Source organism: Hippocampus comes, unplaced genomic scaffold, assembly GCF_001891065.2.
Source record: "Hippocampus comes isolate QL1 unplaced genomic scaffold, H_comes_QL1_v1.1 scaffold514, whole genome shotgun sequence".
NCBI classification, from domain to species: Eukaryota; Metazoa; Chordata; class Actinopteri; order Syngnathiformes; family Syngnathidae; genus Hippocampus; species Hippocampus comes.
Genome location: NW_017806068.1, coordinates 64,257 through 88,205, shown reverse-complemented (window position 1 = coordinate 88,205; position 23,949 = coordinate 64,257). Strand labels below are relative to the sequence as shown.

The window sequence follows — 23,949 nt, the reverse complement described above, 5'->3', positions numbered from 1 at the left end:
TAGAAAAAGAGGGTAAAAAAAAAAAAAAAAAAAAAAGGTGTACAACAACAATGCCTCCGACTGAACTTTTTTTTTTTTTTTTCATATTGAGTATGTTGTGATATGAAAGGATCAACAGATGAAAAATAAAATCTCAGGATGAAGGGGTGATAAAGATGGAGACAGTTTGGGGGGGAAATGGCAAAGGTAACCAGATTGTTAGGAATGCATTGCCGTCGACAACCACATTACGTCCCCACTTGATACCTGCTTTCATTATTTTGAATGCATTCGAGTATGCAAGTGAACGTATTACTGTAATTTGGCTCGGCTGAGAATTCAGTACGTGATGGTTTGTGTGATGCCCCTTGAACAACCAAACAGAAATCTGAAACTAAATTCTTACGATGTGAAGATTTGTTGAGATCGTGGGTTGTACCCGGTGTTGTGGTCAGAGGATTGTTTAGGCAGCAATTTACGTCTCATGTTGACTGTGTGGTTTTCGATTCAATTGCGATTTTCAGGGCTAATACTCCTTTAGGAGGAGCCTCACTGGACTGTGTTAAAGCCCCAGTCAATCACGACCCCCTCATTGATCCCGCACCTTTGTGATTTATCACACTGTCTTTGAAGAGCGTGTTTAGCGATACGTTTGCACGGGTGCACATTTTGTGTTTTTACCTTGCATTGAATGACGCACGAGATGGATCGGCCTCCCCAGTGTGTGTGTGTGTGTGTGTGTGTGTGTGTTTGTGTGTGTGTGTGTGTGTGTGTGTGTGTACAGCCAGAGAAACAAGGCCCCCAGACTCACATTAACAGCTTGATATATTGCCGCTCCTTTGCTCCCACATAGGAGCGAAGGAAGGTGACAGCTCCGGTGGCCTTGCAGAATTCTTACGTCACCAAACAATTCCCCATTCAATTCCCATGTCTCGCTAAACACGTAAAACACATTTTGTTTTATGTTTTTCTAGTCGTTGCCGCTCACGAGCAGGTGTCTCATTATCCGGGCCAAAAACAAAAGTGCATCCAGTTGTTCTCCAGCTACAGGACAAGAAAGAAACCGTGCAGTGTGTGGGGCGTAGCATTTTGTAGCTCCTTAAAAATGTTCCTGAAGGAGGGATGTCTTGAAATGCAAGCGCAATTCCTCGCACTTGTCTAATTGATTCCCGCACAATATTTGTCATTCTCTGTCTCTCTCCCTCTCTCCAATCCCCGCGGTAAACATTGGTCTTATTGTTAATCCTGGGCATGTGGCCAATATTTATCAATCCATATGGAGACATGCCCGTTTGCTCTCCTCCTTCCATCTCATCAACTGTCCTTGTAGACTTCTCCCACCGTCTCCATGACCATGTCCTAAGTTATGTCCTTTGTCCCTACTTTCCTGCCATAGCTCCCTCCTCCCCTGGTGTCGACTCCACCCCTTTGCAGCGAACAGGAAGTCACGGCACGGGAACGGCAAACTACGGCCGTGGCGGGAGCAACAACTATGCCACGGTGGGACCGGGCTACACCACCAGCGGGGGAGGAGGCGACATGTACGGCTCGGACCCCTACGTGGCCGACCCTTACCGCACCCTGCAGTACTGCCCCTCGGTGGTCGAATCACCTTACAGCAAGTCTGGGCCCGCCTTGCCGCCAGAAGGCACCCTGCAGCGTTCGCCTTCTGTTGACTCCATTCAAAAGGACCCCAGGTAAGATCCCTCCATATCAAGTACAAATTTCAGAAAAACATAAAACAGATTTATATTTCTCTCAATACGCATCGGAAAAATATCCTGCAATCGATGATTGACAATGACACACGGCACGCTGAAGAGGAAAGCTTTGATACATCGAGTGTCAATAACCTTGAATGTGTTGTTGTGTTGAGCTGATGATTGACAAGAAAGTAGATGTAGACGCTATTTTCGTGCACGGTACAGAATGTTAGGAATACCTCCGCATTTGACTGGTTTTGTCAAAACATCAAATGTATGGGGAAAACGTTGACAGCTCAAATTTCTCGCTTGTTCTTTTTGTCAGTCCATGATAATCCCTCATTCTGCCTCATCTGATTGTATTGTGACTGCACTATGTGTTACATTTCTCTTTGCCAACGAGGTTAACTGGCTGCCTTGTCCAACTGCAGGCTTTCTTTTTCGATAATTGGATCAAGCTGAGCTTGCATGAAGTGCTAAATGGGTTATTGGCTGTTTAGAGACAAGGAATGACTTGACTGAAGGCAGCGTTTTTTTTTTTTTTTGTTTTTTAAGAGTGTGCTAATGCTCGTACAAGGAATCAATGTGTTTGGGGTTCTATATTTCCCGGTATGTATTTTGAATCCTAATGTGAGTGTGTGTTATGTGCGGCTGCTGGTGACGTTGTTAGGGCGCCATTACCAGCTGCAGAGGAGTGAGCGGGATGGAGTACAAGTGAGGACACAGAGTACTCACCAAGTCCTAATGGGTGAGGGGAGGAAAGGGAGGTGGGAGATTAAGTGGATAAGGGGTGGAAAGGAGAAAGGAGAAAGCAAGTGAGAAACGGGTGAAGATGAAGCCGGAAGCAGAGGCGTTAGGTAAGCAAAGGGTGAGAGGAAGGGATAAAGAAGCACCCTGAAAAGGATGGGGTGGCAAATAGAGTAAGACGGGGGATTTGGTGAAGAGGAAAGTGGCTCAAAGTGCATACACTCATTTCGAGTAGTGGTTTTATAAGTTAGATTAGTGGGTGCCCAAATGTGTTCTTTTCTTTGTGGTTCCCTTAAAGCCCCAGAAGAAGTAAAGGCAGTCAATAAAGGAAAACAAATAAGGGGTGGCCACTAAGGAAGGAAAATACACACAAGAGTTTGATTAAGAAGAGCGAAGGAAGAAGAAACAAGGAGTGAGGCACTGTGGGTGGGGTGTGTGAGGAAGAACAAGGGGGAGAGGAACATTAGCTCAGGGAGAGTGGGAATTAGGGACCACTAAGGTGGAAGAGGTGGGTGTGGATGGTTATTGTTGCAAAGCTTAAGAGCTCAAGAGAAGCACAGGTGTCTTGCAAACATCTTGAACGAGGTTGTGTGTGTGTGTGTGGGGGGGGGGGAGGACTTTGGCCAAGTGAGATGCGGATTGATGGGAAAGCAAATGGAAGCTGTTGCAACACAGTGCTCAAAAACAAGACCGCCATCTATTGTTTCTCCCATGTGTTTGCTTTACTCCACTCTTATACAAGACCCAGTAAGCCCGCAGCATTCTTCCGGGGACAACACATACATGCCTTTCCATTGATGTTATTTATATTAGCTAACGATTTTTAAGGGTACAACAAAATAACATACTGTGTCAAAATACAACGCACGCGGGCATGCACAGATGCACGTATGTGTGTGTACACACACACACACACACACACACACACACACACACACACACACACACACACACACACACACACACATTGGTGGATTGGATATATTTTGCTTATGGATGAGTTTACAGATGGGACAGCTGCTTTCGATGGAAATGAAGGCAGTGGCAAGCTGAGTGTACACTGCGTTTGTATGTGTGACAGGTTCTTGACCACAGGATTATCTGCAAACTGGGGATTCCGCAGCCGCATAAGTGAAAGAACCTGTCACTGCACTGTTTACGACACCGTAGCTGGGGATTACTATTGTCTCAAGTGCAGAGAGATTTCTTGTTACCTCATAAACTGTGGCTACTGGCTACTTGCCACACTTTCTGTTCTCTATTTGAAGGGTTTTCAGAGTTTTTGCAGTAATACTACGGTACAGAATTATTACGGAATTATTCAGCAAATATGCAGGAGTAACTTTTGATGAATGTATTTTGAGAGCACTTTGGTGCGAGTGCAATTTTTGGAACGTTAACGGAAAGGATAGGGATCTAATAATACATGAAAACGATGCATTGCCGTTTTTATTTTAAAATTTGTCAACTGTGTGGTTTGCTAGCTTAAAGTATGCGGCTCCATTAGGAAATTATGAAGGTGACGTTTTTATTTGAAAAGAGCTTCTGTTGCAGTGTGCTTTGCAACCAACCTGGAAGCAGTTGCAGCACCATGGAGAGCACCACGCGGTGACTGTTTCATTAGGACCAAGGACAGCGTCTAAAAACTAATGAGGGTGTATAGAATTGCAGCCAATAGTACCAGTTATGGTAAAATATGAACGTATTTTACATTAAACACAAAAATAGGTTGTTTTACTCCCAAAGTTTCATTTTGCTTTGTGATTTTTTTCATCTGACGAAATTAGTTTTCTGTGCTTAATGGTGTTAGGCCTGTGGATGCCTATGTCATTAACAAAGTGTTAAATGCGCTTGCACCCCCACCCTTGGATAAATTCAGAGGAGAAACAGTGAAGGATTGAGAACTCGGGCCTTGGTGAGAGGTGATTGCAATATAACCAGATGTAGAACGAGGTACGGTCAAATGATCACCTCCGTAAGAGGAACGCAATCCTGGAATAAGTTGCCAATACACATTAGAGACTGCGATAATTTAAACACCGTTTCCAGACTCCAGCCCGTTCCAGTGGGCTTCTAGCCAGCCAATTCGTAGTTCGAAGTGATTTGTCTGTCCTGGTCTTTTGTCTTGTAATTGAGTACTGCAACTGCTTGTATTGTTTCTTTCATGACCTATTTGGTGTTTATTTGTGTCATTGTGCTCTTAAAGTATATGTGTCTCACTGTGTTATTTTAGAAACCTACCTTGGGACTACGTCTGAAAACTAGCATTTATGCTAAGTCCGGCACATTTACACTGTTTATTCTTGTGTTGGTTAATGTGCACTGTCCCAAGTGAATAAATCAATCAATAAATAAATACATACATACATAAATAAAAAGGCGTTTCATGATGCATTCTTGGTCAAAAGATTAGGAACTCAAAATTCAAACCTTGCCATGAGTAAATGACGAAAGGACTGCAGGCTGAAAGGAAACGAAATACTATCGGGTTGGGCAATTAAAATGATCGAGGGATCACAATTTGTCATCGGTGCTTAGGAGAAAGAGAGAGCGAGAGCGAGGTGTGATGGGTGGATGGGCCAGTAAATGCATACTTTGTCACAGTCCCAAAGTGAGGGAGGGATTGACAGAGAAAGGAAAACAGGGAGAGAATATCGAGGAGAGGACACACACACTTTTGCCTCTCAACATGGCCCCTGGGTAATTTCCACTCCACACGAGAAATGCATGCTGGGATATGGTATCACCTCCAGGGGAGGGTAATGATGCCTTGCCAGAACCTCGGCCCCGAGGCACAGCTGTACGTGCGTGTGATGGTGCGCCAGGGGGTGCGAGTGCATGTGCAGCTGTGGCTTGGTCGTCGCCCCTGCCTCTTCGGAGTAAATTGCCTATTGTCGTCATTTTCCTTTTTGGAAGTGGCCTATCTATTTGTGTGCGTGTTTGGGGGATGTGTTTGGTTGACCTTGGAATGAAAACAAATGGCTGGGTCTCCGCCTCCATCTTTTTTCCTCTGGTCTTCCCTCTGGATCTGACGACTGGCTATTCGGAATAACTTGTAATCGTAATTTTCGGCGCATGACACAATCTCACTTATTCATTTCTGTCTTCCAAATCTATCATAGCCATGCGCTCACGCTATACGTCATCACCGCCGTCATTTGCAGCACGGCGTCGCCGTCTGAAGCTTTTGGCGAATGGTGGCGCCCTCTGCGATTCGCCTTGCCGTCTTACTGCTCGAGTGTGAACTAACGAGCGGAGCAGGTGCACGAGCCACACACCCGTCGATGAGTTTTCTGTCCCTTTTGCGTCATTTCACTGTTTTTATCTTCAGCTCACACAAGTGCCTGTGGGTAATGCCGAAATATTAACACTCACACGGCACCCATTGTTCTATTATAACAGCAATTAAGAGAGTGAGAGAGAGAGAGAGAGAGAGAGAGAGAGATTTTTTAATTTCATCAAGTCAAAACATTTGAATTTACCATCTCTCTCTACTGGCAGCAGGCTTGTCACCTTGGCGTGCACGTGCATGAATAAGAGAGGTAATAAGCTTGAAAAAGAGCAGTAAATCAACACCACTGACTAAGTGTTTGACTGTGCAATAAATATATGTTACTGTGATGAGACTCTGCCAGATGATTATTGCATTACTCCCCATTACTCCCTCGCGCGCGCACACACATTCGGTCCAGGCCAGGTGACCATAATGACTGCGTAATCCAGTGCAATTCTACAGCGCCGCCACAAATCACAACCTTTACAATGAGCACTAAAATACATTAAGACCTCCCTCTGTCAAACATTGTAAAGCATAGCCGCTTTTACCGCGCCTGTGCGCTGGATTGGTGCATCTGTCGCTGCGGCGCACGGCAGCGCAGGCTCACCGTAAACGCATCATTAGATGCCAGTGACAGCATGCAGGACCTTGACAGTGGTAGCCTTGCGTTAAACTTCACACCCTTGCCATAGCTTGCCACTAGCCTGTTTCCGCAGGTGGCGTTCTACCTCTGTTATGCTTGCAATGCTACTGAAGCCCGGGAGTTTGCGGGTTGACTTCTTCAACCTTTTTGCACACAACAACTTTGATAGGGAGTGTCCAAGCGGCTCTCACAATCGTCATTGGAGGAGTTGTGATCCATTTAATCATACTTAATTTTCAAGTAAATATAGTACACATGCAGTAAGAGAGTTGGAATCAATACCGGGGCTCCAAAACAAATGTTGGGTTGAAAAAGAGCCCCGAAATGTGCACGTAACCTCCACGCACAGCATGATCGAAATAACTGAATGAGATCAAATAGAAAATCTTCATGAACTATTTGTGAAGCGAATTTAAGTTGAACCAACTTTTTTGCTTGACAATCAGGCATTGATCTATTTTGTGACGTCCGGACTGCATCGCGCCGACTGCCTTTTCTATTATTACTAATGCTGGACGCCCTGCTCGATATGAAGCACGTGAAGATATTATGTTAAATAGAATAATCCAATCTTGAAAAATATTTCTCGATACAATATTGCATCATAAAAACTTTTGCTGTATTTCATAACACATCCCTGCAGATGAGACACACACAAACATGTGCATACATATTCAGAGAGATGGAATCCAGTTTTGACCTTAGCATGTCAGCCTATCTGTGGCTCATTTGTCGTTGCATGCAGCATGTGGATGAGGAGGGTCGCAGTGAGCTCAACCTTCAAGAGACCCGTGACATAAAGCTGCAATTTGTCCATTACTCACGTGCACACGCGCACGTTAACCTTCTCATTAGCATTATCAGCACGGAACGAGCTCGTCTCTCCTGCTTTTCATTCAGAGGCTGCAGCGCGCTACTTGTTGAGGTGATTGCATCTGGGCTTTCAAATCAAAAGACAATGCACCGCTAATTTCTCAGCCAGCTCTTATTCCTCCATCATCTTAATCTTCCTCTCTCACTTTGATTGGTTAAGTGTACGAGATGAGGATTTTGATCGGGTATTTTGCTCACTGTGTTTGATCACGGCCGCAGTTAGTGTCTTCCCTCAATCTCAGAACATCTCGTATGCTTGAATCACTAGCTCGAGCATTTTTAAAGCATGAGGGGGGCGGGGGGTGGAAATCAACATGCATGATCAGTTCTTATAGTGATGTGACCAGCACATCACATTGCACACATAACGATATGTACACCAACAATATTACGAGTCTCATCCCCTGAACCAAAAAATTTCTGTTGTAGTACTTTGACTGACCTGTGTGGGGCAGCATGATGCCAAGTGGCAGTCAGTGATGCATGCTGGAATGTACAAGGAAGAAGAAAGAGTAGCGCTTGACCAAGTAGAAGAAGCTCGGCGGACTGTTCGTGTTAGGTTGATTGTTTTTAGTTATCATACATTTGCATATTATTAATGATGAATTGATTCTGCTTGCAATGTACGATAAGTCAAAACAATCAACCTAACAGTTAGCTCCATTTTTGTTGTGTTGAATGACTTGTGAGACGCATTCCTGGCTACACCCGCATCCGCACAAACCTTGGGTCACCTTCTAATCGGCTAGTGTAGCGTTTCAAGTCCCAGAGATTGCCGCTTTTAATGATCATCATCACATTGTTCTCTGGGCGGTGCATAATTCTCGAGGTCACCTCACAGTCTAATGTGTGTTTCACTGCTTTGCTGCGTAAACATTCAGTAATTGCACTGCATCAAAGGGGAATTGCGACTCTGGGCTGAAAATTTGTGCTCAGCAAATTGTGTATGGGATAATCGCCTTGTAAATATGTGTGGACTTTTTCCTCTTTTTGTATGAATGAGTTTGTGTAATGTATGTACATGTGAGTTCATGACCAAAAAAACAAAAAGTCGATTAGGACTCAAATTTTGTGTGATCATCTTCAAGCCTGAATGTTTTATTCGAACACTGATTGGTATTTGGAACTATTCATAATTTAGAGATGAATTGATGTGTGCATTTTCTTTCACGGGTATGTTTGCTGTCATACATTTCATGTTTCACTTTTTTTTTCCCCACAGCATCCATAGCATCATGATGTGTAAGCCAGTTTCATTCCGCACACCTCAAATTCTTGTCACTCAGACTCTTTGATTAACTTTCATTCACACTCCCTAGCCATCCACGCCAGACTGGAAGAGCCTGGAGAAAGTCTATTAATTTTTTTTCTTCCCTGTCTTGGTCTTTTTTCCCAACCCATCTAATATAGAACAAGGAGCAGACTAAGATGGGCACTGTGGGGTTTTATCTGGGAGGTGGGGGCGGGGCAGACTAAGATGGGCACTGTGGGGTTTTATCTGGGGGGTCGGGTGGGCTGCTGCTGTGTGCAGACAATTGTATGGATAGAATGAAAGCGAAAGTCGCATCTGGCATACTAGTCCTGATGTGATGAGGATGATAAAAGAAGTAATATGTACTTCTCCTCTCTTCATCACATTCCTTGATCTCATTCTTTTCTTCTCTCTTTCTCACCATTTTCCTTCTATTTCTACCCCAAGAGCAGTTTTCTTATACTGGCTATGCGTTCAAATGTGAAGGGATGGCAGTTTAGGTTTTGGAGATAGGAGGAGCGGTATCTAAAGGGTTCCGACTCTGTATCACATAGGATTGGTGCACAGCATGTCAGCCATCCAAGTCACAGAAAAACAAAGATAGAAGTTGGAAGTGTCAGGGACATTTGGGCCAGCATAGAGCAACAGATGCTTTTCCCAGTATCAGTTGTTGGGCTGTCAATCGTGCAGTATTCAGTGAGATTTTATACTGCTTGAAGGTGTTCATATCTATAAAATTATTAGTCGTGTTTGAAAATGCTAAAAAGTATTTTATTCATTTGTATCCTTTCAGTAATTGTTCTGCTAGGCAACTTAGCTTAGCATCGATAATACTTGTATGTAGTATCTAGGAGTCATCCAATCAGCAAACGCGTCTATCTTTCTTAAAGGTCGTAGATGATTACCGGGCTGGCCGCGAGTCGGAGATCGTATGCTATCTGGGCACATCTGCCATCGCTCTTCTGGTGGGACACGATTGTGCCGGAGTCCAGCGCTCAAAACTTCCGTGTCCCCAGGGAGTCATTCCTCGAAATCTGCGATCGTCATGATAACCCCGCCCTCCGGCCCCCCCAACGTCGTTGGTGCCAGAGTCTTGCCCAACAAATAATTGGGGCCAGTTTCAAGCACCAGAACGAGAACTAGAGCCACTTTCCGTGGTGGAAAACGAAAGAACTGGTGCTTGCCTGGGCACTGGCCTGCAGCTTGCACGAGCACAAGCGTGGTAGAAAAAGGCGACAGGACCTTTTGAAAGTCTGAAACTGTATCCTTAGAAAATATTATGATCTTTTGTCAGCCCTTTCGGAGATTGGCTCTATTTGATAGCCCTTAAGTCAAACGATAATACACGAGATAAAAGCCCAAAGAATCAATATTTTATATCACTATTTTTTTTTCCGCTGAAGGCTTGTCGATATAGCCTCATCCAAACACGATGCTGACACTAGAAAGCAAGTTGTGGTTCTGTCTGCCGATATGAATTGCGAGTCAATTTTCTCTCTCTTGAAACTCGCTTAAGCATTGCATTAGATCAGCTCATGCCAAGTCAAGACACACACACACAAACACACACACACACACACACACACACACACACACACACACACACACACACACTCAAGAAATATACAAATTGTACATTTCCTGGCGGTTATAAGGCACACAATCCCCAAGTTATTATTATTATTTTTTTTGATTTCACGCCGCAACGTCAGACACACCCCACTCAGCTTCAACCACCCTGATTTTGGTGCAAATGAGAAATTCATATATGGAGTCTGATTAGAGTACCGTAAGTTGATGTTTGATGGCCAGAATAGTTTACTAGAGTATTAAAAAAAAAATTATTTGTCATAGTCAAACTGGTATTTAGCTTCTCCAGAGTAACATGCAGACACTTCATCACCTAAGGCTATAAATTACCTAAACTGTGTGCGGCACTTTCTCTCACTTTCCTCCTTCCAATATTTTTTAATCTCTTAACACCCCAATCTGGCTATCTTTATTCCTCTGTCCATTTCAGTGCCCTCAAAATGGATGTTCAGGTCCTAATTAGCATCTGCTTTGGTATGCACGGTGCTGCCCTGTTTGCCAATCAGTTAACATAAATGACAGGCCTTGTCCAATCAGATTAAGGCCGGCGAGACACACTTCCTGTCGGGCGCTGTCTTTTCAAATGTGTTGTGGGCTCGAAAAATGGATGCGAATGTAACCGCGAGGGCAAGAAGGACGTAATAAATTACAGGGATGCATATTTACTGGCAATGGAATATGAAAACCCCACAAAAACACTGAGGGACATGCAATTTTTACACGAAAAACCCAAGCCGAGTTTCGAATCGGAGCGTAATGACTTGGGGGCAGACGTGCTAACCACACCCTGCACGGTGCCGCCTGACAAAAAAAAAAAAAAAGCATGTGTCAAATAATAAAGCTTTACAGGCCATTTAAAAATATATCTACCATATTTAGAGGCACCAAAGCTCGTAGAATTCTGGCAAGAACAAGCTTAATAATACATATTTTGTGTGAACTTGTGCCTGGCACAACCCTTTTGCGTTTCTGTGTTTGCATCCCGCTGTTTCACGTCACTGGCTCGTCGCCCAGCAGTATGTTTAACAGGTTTGTCCCGCTCATTAGCGCCAGTGTTGACCGGTGTCTGAGGGCTGTTTACCTCTTTATCCTTTCCTTCTTTTGAAAAGAAATGTATTTTTATCTTCCCCTCTCCAGTACTCCTCTGTAGGGTTTTCCCCTCAATGTCCATCCTCCCTCAGCTCTTTGCTCTGCTTTCCTCTCCGTGTGTGTCTTGCTCTCCCTACCAGGGCTTTTTAATTAATGGGGAGCCACGATGCTTATCTTATCTTAGCAGATCTCACTGCTTTCTATTACGTACACTGACAGAGCTGTGAGGTTGGAAGGGATGGGTCTCACACACACACACACACACACACACACACACACACACACACACACACACACACACACACACACACACACACACACACACACACACCACACACACACACACACACACATACACACACAGCCAGGTTTACAGGTTTAAACAAAGCTAAAGAGAGAAATAAATATACACTTATAGGGACAGACACACACACACACACTTTGGAAAGAAACAAGTCAAGCCACGTGCGTCCACGTCTCCAGCCTTAATCAAATCTTGCCACTTGTACAGACACATAAACAAAGTCCCCTGATGTTATCTGCCCATGTGATTTAGTGTTGTTTGAGGGTACCTCCTCCTAAATGCCCTGGGAATGCCCCCCCCCACCCCCCTCTCCTCCTCCTCCTCCGCCTCCTCGAGCGCGGTCTTCCTATCGCTCCTCCACCTCCCTCCATCAGCCATGCTTTCCAGCTGAATGAACACTTATCATTTGGCAGATAAAGACCCGTCCGGGCAAGAGCTCACTTTATCTTGGAGAGCCATGTTTACTCCTCGTGAGCGCCGTGCTTTGCAACGATGCTTCTCACACCGCATGCTCTTGATCCAGCAGAGACCGCAGCATGGTGGCCGGGGCCATTTCCGGCTGCTCGGGCAGCTCAATTTCTTTGTATTTACCCTATTTTCATGTACGGGCAACGGAGGAAAATAAACCAGGTGGGGATTATAGCAGAGGCTATTTTGGCACACGAGGGCCAGCGTGAAGGCGGTAACAGCAAAATCAATCCCCATCGAGCAAAATCGATGCAGGTTGCAAAATTTCAACAAAGGCGTTTTGTGGGATCGCGGCGGGAGTCGGGAGTTTCCTGAAAGCCAGTTACTTAAAGGGTGGTTATTAAAGAAAATAACATGGGTGGTTGTGGAGATATACTCACCCACACTTTCTCAAACACTCCTCATTTTCTCATTCGGGGGACCATTCCAGAGGAATTGTCAGCAGGGGACGCTACGATGAGGGAGCCCCTTTCCTGGGTGTTGTTTTACTTCATTTACTCTTGCTCACAGGGGTGGAAATTGATGAAAGACGGCCCATATTAATAGCTGCACGTCTGCACATTATAACAAAGAGGTCACGCCGATGGATTTTTGAAAAACTTGAATTAACCGCAAACACCTCCGCCATCAAAACAATGCCGAACACAGCGAGTTTCACAGTCCCGGACACGATCTCAGTCTCTCTCTTGTCACACCAGGCCAATTTGCCAACAATCTTCATCAGGCGGCAGTGCACGTAAGTGCGTGTCAGATAATGGATGGATGCGATCTGGCCAAATGGAGCAAGAATTGTGTTTTTACCATTTGTATTCCCAAAATTGTTTTGATGTCATCTCAGTTGCCTGCGATGTGTGAAAATGATCACGTTTTGAATATGCGTGCGCAGTCGGCATCGTTTCTAAGCCGTGAGACTCATTGGTGAGTGCACTAGTTTCATCCAGTCTGACTCGATTTAGCAAAGTAAATTCGGTTGCGTTTGGTGTGATGGCAAGAGAGTGTGGGATTTTATTTGTCTTCCCCAAGGTAATAGCAGCAAGACGTTTGTTTGGTCTCCCAAGGAGTCAAAATGTCTCCATCTGTCCTGTCCGCGCAGGGAGTTTGGCTGGAGGGATCCCGAGCTGCCAGAGGTGATCCAGATGCTGCAACATCAGTTCCCATCTGTGCAGTCCAATGCTGCCGCATACCTTCAACACCTCTGCTTTGGAGACAACAAGATCAAAGCTGAGGTTAGTGTCGGCATAGCCGATAAAGCGCTTCCTCGCAAATGAGGGGATTAAGTTCCTCTGCGTAGTTTTGCATTTCCCCGTGTCCCATTTCAAGTAATGGGCACATAAATGAACCTGTTCGGAATTATAAAGCTTACCCCGTAACCTTCCTTCGAGTTCTCCTTTCTATTGATTTGTTTAATCTTACCATTGCTATTGAATTTACTCAGTCCTCACTCATTTCGCAAACACAATTCCGGATGGAAGCCCTCAATGGGATACTTAATCGAAGACTTGAGCGGCTCTCTAAAAACAAAGTGTCGGCGTACACAATCACACGTGACTGAATGAAGTGCACAATCTGTTGAGACTCATTAGAAGAACTGTGTCAAAATTCTACCGCTAAGCCATGATGATGATGATGATGATGGTGCTGATTCATTTTGAATGTAGTAGACATCTACCTTAGTGCAATATAGAGAATAAATCCAATCAAAAATGTGTTAATCATGAGCATAGGTACATGAATCATTAATAGGAACAAAATAAGAGATGAATCCAAATGAATTAAGGCCATTATCAGTCATATTCTCACATTCCGCTTGCAGTGGCAACGTTGATCTAGTTGAAAATTTCTTTCTGAAAAAAGTACGCCTTGTGATAGAAGCCATTCCCACACGCGTGCATGATGAACCTGCTAACTAGCAGCTCACGTAGACAGTTAAGCTTCAAGACGATACCTGTAATTCTCACAAGGCGACTTATCCACCCGCCCGCGCCGGTAAAATCGGAAAATGCAGTCAAGAGTTGCACACAAACGCATCGCCACTCGGCAAACCAAAAAAACTTTCACTCGAATGTCTTTTATAATGGATGCAATTAACGTTTCTCGGCGGAGACATTCAACGGTGAGGCAAATAAAAAACCTCCCCATTCAAGTGCAGGGAGTTTCTTTCACCACTTTGAGTGTTTCATTCAAGGTCCAAAGTGCGGCAAGAGCACTTCATCATTCATCAGCCAAGAACCAGCCTGCCCTTTTTTTTTTTTTTTTTTTTTAAACGTGCACATTGTGGAGCATGTCACTAGCAACACGAATCCCCCGGAATGAAATCTTCACATATTTATTCATTAGATTGTGTTCTTATAAGCATCACGAAGTTCGGAGCTTCTGTGGATCGCGCTCATTTGATGACATTGGGGAATTCTTGAAAGCTTGTCAACACAATTAACGTGCGACTGCAGCAACAGTATCCCCACTGTTATTTACGATACGTCTCCATTGTCAGCCAACTGAACATTACTCTGTTGAATTATGTTACAGGACCGACTTGTGTCATAAATACCTTGCTTATTAAAATTTCATGTTTTGTTTTAGTGCACTTGTTTGTGTGTTTAGGAAGCTCTTCAAGGCTCTCTTGAAGAATAGTAGCTGCCTTTCTTTTGTTCCAGAGGGAGGAAAAAAAAAATCACAGGCAGGAAAGAGGTAGTTAAGAAAAGCACTTCTATTACGCACTGAAACAAAAAAAAGAAAAAAAGAAAATGAGACTTTAATTCCTCCCGCTGCCAGCTGCTTGTGTTTCATAAATTCAAAATAACACCATTACAGACCAACTGGATTATTATTAATAGCTTAACCTCACTGGGTGACCTTTTTTTTTGTTTTTGGTGCTGGACCTCCTTCAAGTAGAGAGAAGTGGGAATTTTCATGACATATCTCTGTGATGATACAGTAATACTCTTTATTTTTTCCTTATCTGGTCCTTAGGCTGCTATGCTTTATGTGGCCCCCTGTCTTTACGACGACCAAGATGACAAATTAACCAATAAAACAGCCATCGGCCAAAACATTAGGTACACTTGCATAGTCACGCATGAAACGTTTCACTTGTGACATTAATAGCGAAACAACATCGGATCTTGTTCGCAAAAGGGAAGTTCAGCTTTATGATGACGAGATGAAAGGTCGAATTTTCCACACGAATTCAAACGGCCGTCAAATTTTCAGTTCGTCAGGAGCAGATCCGTTTTGCATTTCTGACCCCGCGCACTCACCCGTGAATTGGTTTACATTTAAATTGAGATATGATGATGAAGTTTGGCCCATCAGAAATGACGACGACTTGTCACCTGTCTGTGTTGTGCGTTTGAAGGCTGGTGGATCAGCACAATCCAAACGTTGTTGGATATATCAACTAAAGAATACCTACACATAACGAAGGAATGGAGGTTATGTCGGTCAGGCACGCTAATCGTTTCCCAACTGCAAACTTCAACCGCAACAACAGACACGGTGAATTTATCGATGACAGCGTCTATTAAAACCGAGCGTCAAACCTGCTCATCCGGGATCTCTTTGTGATGGGAAAAACAGAATGACACCTGGACAACCTTTGTTTCGGTGCCACGAAATTACGGAATAGCATTTGGAATTCTGGGCTCCTAAAATTGTCGGGGTTGTCAGGTTGGCGTTGAAGATTGAAACAGCCTGCTGGCGTCTGTTTTATGGTCTCACTTTGCAGTCATTACAAGCGTAGATCATGTTGCTTATTTTTGACAGCACCGATCTAAAGATGGCATGCCACGACGCAGGCAACGGCTAATTGGAGACACAATGTGATTTGTGACTGAAATGAAATCCTCCAAAACGACGGAGAAAGAGAATGAGCGTGAAAAACTGAGAGACATAAAAGAATATTGTTGTCTGTTATCTGGAGCGGACAAAGATTCTTGGAAAAAAAAAAAAAGGACGCTCCTAACCAGCAGTTGTACTGGATGGAGGGCGGGCGGGGGTGGATGAGTGGCCAGATCTGTGAGGATCGGTGCTGCTGTTTTGGTATTTGACAAAATGAGCAATTTGTCACCGTCGATTTTCACTTGCTGTGAAGCCTTCATTGTGCTCTCTGCCTCCGTGCAAATATTAGATGGTAAATGGTGGCCTACTTTGGAAGGTCCCCATTGGGAAATCACTGCTTGAGGCCACAAACTCAATTAGGCAAAGGTTGAAAGGTTCTAAAATCGAGGCAAACTGGGAGACACCCCCCCCCCCCCCACCCGCCCAAAGTAAACTTGCATGAGGGTCTGCTTGCCTGCAAGTGTGATGGCTTTGAAGGTGTGTGACATGTCTTCACTCGCAATCAAGCCACTAAAGAGTAAGTGTGCCGCTGATGTGTCCTGACATTCCATATGTGGTGACTCATGCCCACTAACACTCTTGTTTGGCTTCACGTTAACCATCACGGCGAACAAGTGTCACCCGTGTATCCCGCGTATCTTGCTGGGATTTTTTTTTTTTCATTTATTTATTTTCCTTTGAACGCCTGCAGCACCCCCGAGTCCCGCGATCTCGCCTGTCGCCGCCGCTAACTGTTACCACAGTAATGCTGTCGCTATGGGTTACCGATAGTTGTGGCTGCTGCATAACAAAGACCAATCAATCCCCGCTTCTCATCTTCTTTGCATGGCATAAGGGGGGGGGGGTAACGGACCGCCGCGTGGGTATCTCTAAGCGAAGCAATGTCATGATGCCTTTTTCATAGAATATGAGATGAAACAAGCCATACGAGGGAGACGGATTTGCACAAAGGGAGGGAAAGGAACGGAGCTAAAGATTGTCGGGCGTGAGCGGGGACAGCAAGGAAACACTGTAGTCAATAGAGCAAGGTTAGTTTGCCATTCACGGCAACCCTTAATCCCTTTTAATTGAATAGATAAGCAAAGTCATTTTACTCAATAGACTCCTGCTGTGTCATCAAACACCCCCGTCCTCTCCTTGCCCTTCAACGCACGCTTGTGCATTCCTCTTTCTTCTTTACCTCCGTCCCTTTTGAATATCTTTTCACTTCAATGTAATCAATGCAATGTTAGAAGTTGTTGTTTTCTCCCGAAAGCCCTGGCCAAAGTCACTTCTCCGTCTCTGTCATTCTATAAACCAAAGCACTTCAGGTAGATAGTTGATGTCCAAGGTGGAGAGGGAAGCGTTTTCCATCAGGTTTTCCATATCGTTGGTGGTCTGTTGGATCGCTCGAAGGTATGACGCGTTTGGCCCTTTTCTATACTGCTCATCCTCATTTTGGGGTCGCAGGTGCGCTTACCGGGGCTTTTGCATCAGTATCAACCAGACTGGAGTCTCAAAACAACATGACATCATCCCAACACAAAATTTTATGGTGACTAAAAAAAAACTAAAACTGTTTGTTATTGTCTGGACAACGCCTTGACAACAGTTTGACCGCGAAACCGACGCAGTGATCACTTTTCTGTCCGTGTGTTGTTAGATCCGCAGACAAGGCGGCATCCAGCTGCTGGTCGACCTGCTGGACCACAGGATGAGCGAGGTTCACCGCAGTGCCTGCGGAGCTCTGAGGAACCTGGTTTATGGCAAGGCCAATGACGAGAATAAAGTGGCCCTGAAGAACTGCGGAGGGATCCCAGCGCTCGTCCGCCTTTTGAGGAAAACAGGAGACGTTGAAATCAGAGAGTTGGTCACAGGTACGATGTCTTTTGCAACGCACTTATCTTGCCGCCGCCGTTACTCGGTAGCCATAGAAGACCTGTTAACGTGGTTAACAAAAATGTGTTTGCATGACACGAAACGGTTTGGAAAAAGTGAAACACGTCTGATATGTGGAGGTGTAAGCTCTGAATAGACCGTGCACGCACGCACGCACGCACGCACAGAAATCTGGGGCATAGATGCAAAGTATGCCTGCGTAAATGTTGCCTCCTTTGGATTTAACTGGCGATGTCGAACATAACCGCTCGACGCGCTCTCAAACAGTTGCAGCGTGTTTTGTGTCCTTGACATCAACACTGGCAGTATTTTAGCGGCGCCATTGACGTCATTCATAACTTTTTCAGTCTCTCTTTAATCAACTGCAACTACTCATTCAAACCAAGGCTGTTGAACATTCCACTTGATTGATTTTCAAGAATTTCTTTTCAAATGTGAAGGAGCACTGCGGCAAAACTCGAATAAGGACGTTTCATGAAAGGCGGCCGATATTGTCTCGAAACATCCTGACTCTCACAACTTTTTTTTTTTCCCCTGCGTTTTCGTCTTGTTACTTGGCTAGTGCTTGAGTTGTATTCAAATTCAAGTTTCCTCATTTTTTTATTTGTCTGTCCTGTTCTGTAGCCCAACCTAAAATGAGTAAAATGCTCAATGCAAAATGATTACTTTGCAAACTGCGTCCCACTCACATTTCATCATCTTATTCGATGTTCTACGCACTGAAGCGTGGCACCCTGCTGTCTCACTTATATAATTCACATTCAACGATCAGTGTCATATCCGTATGTTGCTGCAATTGTTTGTCAGCATGACAATGGCTCCGCAGCCTTGGGACAAGTTAATGCAACAAACTACAGTGTGACGACGCTCTCTCTCTCTCTCTCTCTCTCTCTCTCTCTCTCTCTCTCTCTCTCTCATGCTGCATGCTACATGTACAATATCTACAGTGCATATGTCCACAGTCTGTAAACAGCATTGGTAGTTGCACTGGGCAGTATTTTCCGTGGGCGGGCTCGCTCTCTCTCTCTCTCTCTCTCTCTCTCTCTCTCTCTCTCTCTCTCTCTCTCTCTCTCTCTCTCTCTCTCTCTCTCTCTCTCTCTCACGGTCTTAAATATGATTGAAAGGACTTCAAAACCAATCGCCGTTAACTTTTGTTAGTCCAGGCCTTAACTATAAGAGAAAAACAAAGTCAACACTGAAATCAAAGCAAAAAAAAAAAAAAATTCAGTTTTACAACTGATTTCCCCGTACAAATGTTGACCTTCATTACTAATCAGTGTTCAAAGTTAATCAGTCCATCGGGAATGCATCAGGGCCAACGGCGGCCACTCAAACGGCCACTCAAACGGCGCGACTCCTTATTTTTCCGTAGCCAGATGTAGTTATGCTTGAGTACGAAGCAATGAGATTTCTCCTTACCATCCACGTCTTGACAGTCTTATCGAATTGTGTCCTACTTGATGAAAGGTGCTTTGTAGTCTCGGAAATGAGACAGGAAACCTTTTACTGTATTGCTTTGTCCTTTCTGAAGTTTACATTTAGACGAGCTTTATTGGCTTCCTGGCCCTCCGTGCGAGTCAGATAGGAGGAAGTTGAGGCTTCCGGGCCTGCCAATCAAAGTCCGGTCGATACTGAGGCTCCGAGTGTCAATAGGAGAGGAGATGCTATCCGTGCTTGTGGGCTCACCTTGAGGTGCCGGACTGTGACATCAGGCTGGGCTGCGGCTCATGGAATGCTCTGCCTAGCTGAGAGGGGCACAGGTGACATTCGGCAGTTTTTCTCCATCTTTTCTTTGTTAACATGTTAGTCGTGAAGATGGATCAACTTCCATTGTCTTTCACGACTAAACATCCAATGCTGGACCCAATTTGTTCTCTGATGCTGGCCGACCAATTTCATAATGAATGATTTGGAACAATATGTTGCAGAGTCGGACGTTTTGCAATCAGTAAACCATTTCAAAAGTACAGACAATGAACTTTAGAATTTTTTTTTTTTTTTTAAATAGAAATGGGGTGGGGGGGGGCGCCATGTAAAAACCGGCCAATGTAAAATCTGGCCAATATAAAATCAGGAAGTCAAGGCGTCTATTTTTGATTTCTCGTTTTGGATATTTTGCCACCTGTGCCGGATAGTTTCTCGTCTATGACTCTGCTGTTAACTCATTCGCACCAAGCTGTGTAGTTGAGGGCTGTTTCATAAAACATTTCCACTTGACTCCTAACAGGCTTGGCTCCCCCCTGACAAGTCATACTCTCATTTATTCATGAATTCATGCAATCATCCCCACATTTCCCCCCCACACCACCAGGCTCCTTGGAAACTGTCTGTCATGTGTCTGGAGGGACCCAGTTGGAGCCCAGAGAGAGAGAGAGAGAGAGAGAGAGAGAGAGAGAGAGAGAGAGAGAGAGAGAGACACGGATTAGAGTGGATGAGATAAAGGAGAACACACACGCACACACACACACACACACACACACACACACACACACACGCACAAGCGTACACGCACATTTTCTGGCTGGCACACAGAAAAAGCTCTCAAATGATGTCATTGTCTGTTGGTCACCTGACTGCAATACTCCAAAGGGCCCTGTAGGTTTAGTGAAGCGTGACAGATCCATGTTTCTTGAGCAGGCAGATGTGTGTGCGATAGTGTGTGTCAGACCTGAATTTGGCCAACATGACACAGTGGCAGACGCAATGTCCTTGTCCCAGAAAACGCTGCAGCCTTTACTCTAGTTTCTGTCTGCGGGCACTTTACGAAGAACACAATCTATGGCTGCAAGCTGATTGCAATCATGAGCCAACATTCGTAGCCTCTTAAGAAACACAGGCTTGAGTTCCTCCAGATGGTTGACCTGTGTTGTCCACAAACACAGAGCTTTAAGGCTCTGTGTTTGTGTTTTCAAAGTTTCATGGTTTAAAAAAAACAAACAAACAAAACAAAAAAAAAAAGCACTTTTTTTTCTCTGGCTGTCATGTGCATGCCAAAGCAACAGGTGGCATTATCGTTGCTAGTAAACTTTAAACATGTCTGAAAATGGGAAAAAAAAATCAATACTTGTAAAACAATACAACCCCCCCCCAAAAAAAAACCCCACCAAAAAAAGAAGAACAAATCCATAAACAATGCAGTCCAAGACAGGCATGTACAGTGCTGAGCAATTGTATTTGACCATTGAGATTAAATGGGTTTGCATGATTTAAAAAAAAAAAAAAAAGAAAGCAGCAAAGGCCTGCGAAAACACATTTTTAATGTGCTGATGTTTTTTTTTGTTTTGTTTTGTTTTTGGGGCGGGGGGTTGAATTGCTTGCGCAAGTCCTTGTGATATGAGAGCATTGGTGACGAAAGAGAGAGAGGCTTGAGGAGTGCAAAAAAGAGGTTGGTGAGCACTCAGTGATGGCAAATGTTGCCATGGAAACGCATGCACAGAAAGGTCCAAGCCCCTGATTGGTGCCAAGTAGCAGCACTGGTCATCACCTTATCACCCTCTTTGTCCTTGTTTCCCAGACCGTCAAAAAGGCGCACGCAAGCAATTATCCTCTTTGTTTCTCTCTGGCCTACTTTCACACATTTTGCTTTTGCACAGATGAATGTGTGCTTTGACTTTTTATCTCTTTTACCAATATAAAACGGTCCCACACAAAAACAAAGCAATCATCTGGGTTTGGATGCATTTTTAAAGTAAACGTGTTCAAAAATGTATTTGGGTCCAGATGATTTTCGTTCGTGCAACAACTTGACGAAATAAAATGGAGTAAATTCGACACATCATTTCTTCCAATGTAGGGAGCAATCAAAAGATCATTTTTCGCCAGGAATGTTGTTTAATTTCATAAAGCATGTTTACTGTACTATCGTACTGACACAAATCTAGGCATTACCCTTTTTAAAATCATTTCTTTTTTTCTTTATTCACACACGTTGATAAATAGTTGATGTGTCGGTGTCATGATGTGTGAATTCTATGACTCCAGAAGCATGAGACATGGTGACTTTAATTTCTAGCTTCTTTTCCTTTTTTTTTTTGTAAAAGGACAAAGCTCACCATGGCAATACGACAAAGCATGTGTCATCTTTTGTCTCAGTCTGTTCCTGCCTGACTAAATTATTACTCAGCTTGTCTGACTGTCCTCCCCCATATTAGTTTATTGTCACCAACTTTGTCAGCAGTACATGCGCTTGTTAATATTTTCAACTCTGCAAATGCTGATCGGACTCATTCGTATGCCGTTCCACAAAGAGAAATGTCTCGTGTTCATTGCTTGTTGTCGTCTCAGCAGGTAGACAATGTGTGAGCATGCACGGACTGTTGATAGCAGCTTGCGTGCAATGTAGCCAAGGCACAAAATTACTTGTCACTTCATCACAAATATTGAGTCCGTTTTAAGGACTGCTCCTCGGGTATGAAGAGGAGAAAGCGAAATATGTTTTTTCCCGAAATGCCAGCAGTAAAATCCTTCTCCGGTCTCTTGTGGCCTCTCCTCAGTCACAGGCAGTGTTCAAATTTTCAGGCTGTCTTTGTTTGTCACATCAGTGTGAGCAACAAGATCCAACTTTTAACCTTACAAAATACAACCAAATGTTTTGCCCTGGACACCTCGGAGAGGTTCACGTCACCGTCTGCTTAAAATTCCATCAAATATGCGCCTCTAAATGTCATGCTAGCAGACAGAGAGCTGAGGAAGTCAGCGGGAGAGACTGCGTTTCCCCAGGAACCACAAGGAATTTTTGCAAAGCAAATCTTTCCAGATAAAAATCAACCAATTCGGCGGAATGGAATCATGCTCACAAATTCATTCATTTTATTCCCAGGCGTCCTGTGGAACCTGTCGTCATGTGACGCTCTCAAGATGCCAATCATCCAGGATGCGCTGGCTGTGCTGACCAACAGCGTCATCATCCCCCACTCCAACTGGGACTCCTCCCCCAATCACCATGACGACCGCAAGCTCCAGCTTCATACTTCCCAGGTGCTGCGCAATGCGACCGGTTGCCTCAGGTAAAAGCACCGTGCACACTGCGGGAAACTCTCGTGGAGACATGCTAATTGTTACAAGTGGATCGAGGTGCGCAGAGTCTTTCTTTTAGGGAAGATAAAAAGACTAAAAATCAATGAGTTGATTAATTATACGTGTGGATTGTTTTGTTTTGTTTTTAGCCTGTTGGTTGAAGCAAGGCTGCCCTGTGTAGTCGGCACCTTTCGAAGCATTTGCGACAAAATTAGAATGCTGCCGACCAGCCCAGGGTGATGTGTGTTTCCCCGTGTTTGCTGGCGAACCAAGTGGAGATTCTACAGTAACTTTATTCTGAACACAAAAAATGGTCTCGATGCAAAAATTCTGAAATTGATGACGGAAAAGCTTCGACAGTTGAGTTCTAGCCTATGCAACGCAGCGGTCCATTTGGCTTGCAGTACTTTGTGCATATTCCTGAAAACGAACCAAAACAAGCGCTACATTCAATAGGGAGATTTTTGAAAGGTAAAGCATGCTAGCTCCCTGCAGTACTTTCTCTCTTTACTGCCATTCTGCCCATGTTTTTTTTAAATGTTGGAAAAATGTAGGGGATTTTATGAATTTGTGAAATTCAAATTCACATCACGTGCATTGCACAATGTGTATATTCATTTCATTGTTGCAGGCATTTTATTGTGCACCATGCATATATTCATGAATGCTAACTATTTTCTTATGCACAGTTTAAACTCATACGCCTTTGATTCTTGGCTCCAAATGGTAACCATAGCAACAACTTTCATACTTAGTCAAGTTGTTGTCACTTGAGGACTTTCTTTTTGGTGCATGAGGCTGATCAAAAAAACAACAACAAAAAAATGCTTCCAGCTTGTTGAAGCTTGACATCAAGAAGTGACAGCATCGAGGAAGCTGCTGAATCTAGCTTTTAAGGGAACATTTCACAATGTGGAGCCATTTGATTTGGGATGTATAAAATGTAAAACGTAATATTTGCTTAAAAAAAAGAACAAAGCAACAAAACCCCCCATTTGAATTTGGTTTACGTGTGTGCGGCACCTAATCAGCCCAGAGGTAATCAATGTCATCAATCGGCACCCAAATTCACATATGCACGTACACGCGCACGCTTCCCTACGCTTGGACAAAGGCTTACCCGTGAATGCCTTTCAATAGCCTCAATTGAATTCTGTTTAGCTTCCCGCAGGGTGCTGGTTCACAGCCAAGGCGCAGAGACGGAGGAAAAAAAAAAACTTGGCTTTCTCCACTGTATACATTTATTCTGTCTGCGGTTCTGTTCCCGAGGTAATCGGGACACACGCACACCAA

General features: G+C 44.2%; 1 protein-coding gene across 1 annotated transcript in view; it reads left to right on the top strand.

Annotated features, from left to right (window-relative positions):
- ctnnd2a (catenin (cadherin-associated protein), delta 2a) overlaps positions 1–23,949 on the top strand; it is a 157,779-nt gene that overhangs the window by 82,308 nt on the left and 51,522 nt on the right. Inside the window, exons 12-15 of the mRNA XM_019893721.1 lie at positions 1,376–1,676; positions 13,019–13,151; positions 17,405–17,618; positions 22,460–22,646. Of these exons, the coding sequence (XP_019749280.1) occupies positions 1,376–1,676; positions 13,019–13,151; positions 17,405–17,618; positions 22,460–22,646 (835 nt within the window). The remainder of the gene's footprint in view (positions 1–1,375; positions 1,677–13,018; positions 13,152–17,404; positions 17,619–22,459; positions 22,647–23,949) is intronic.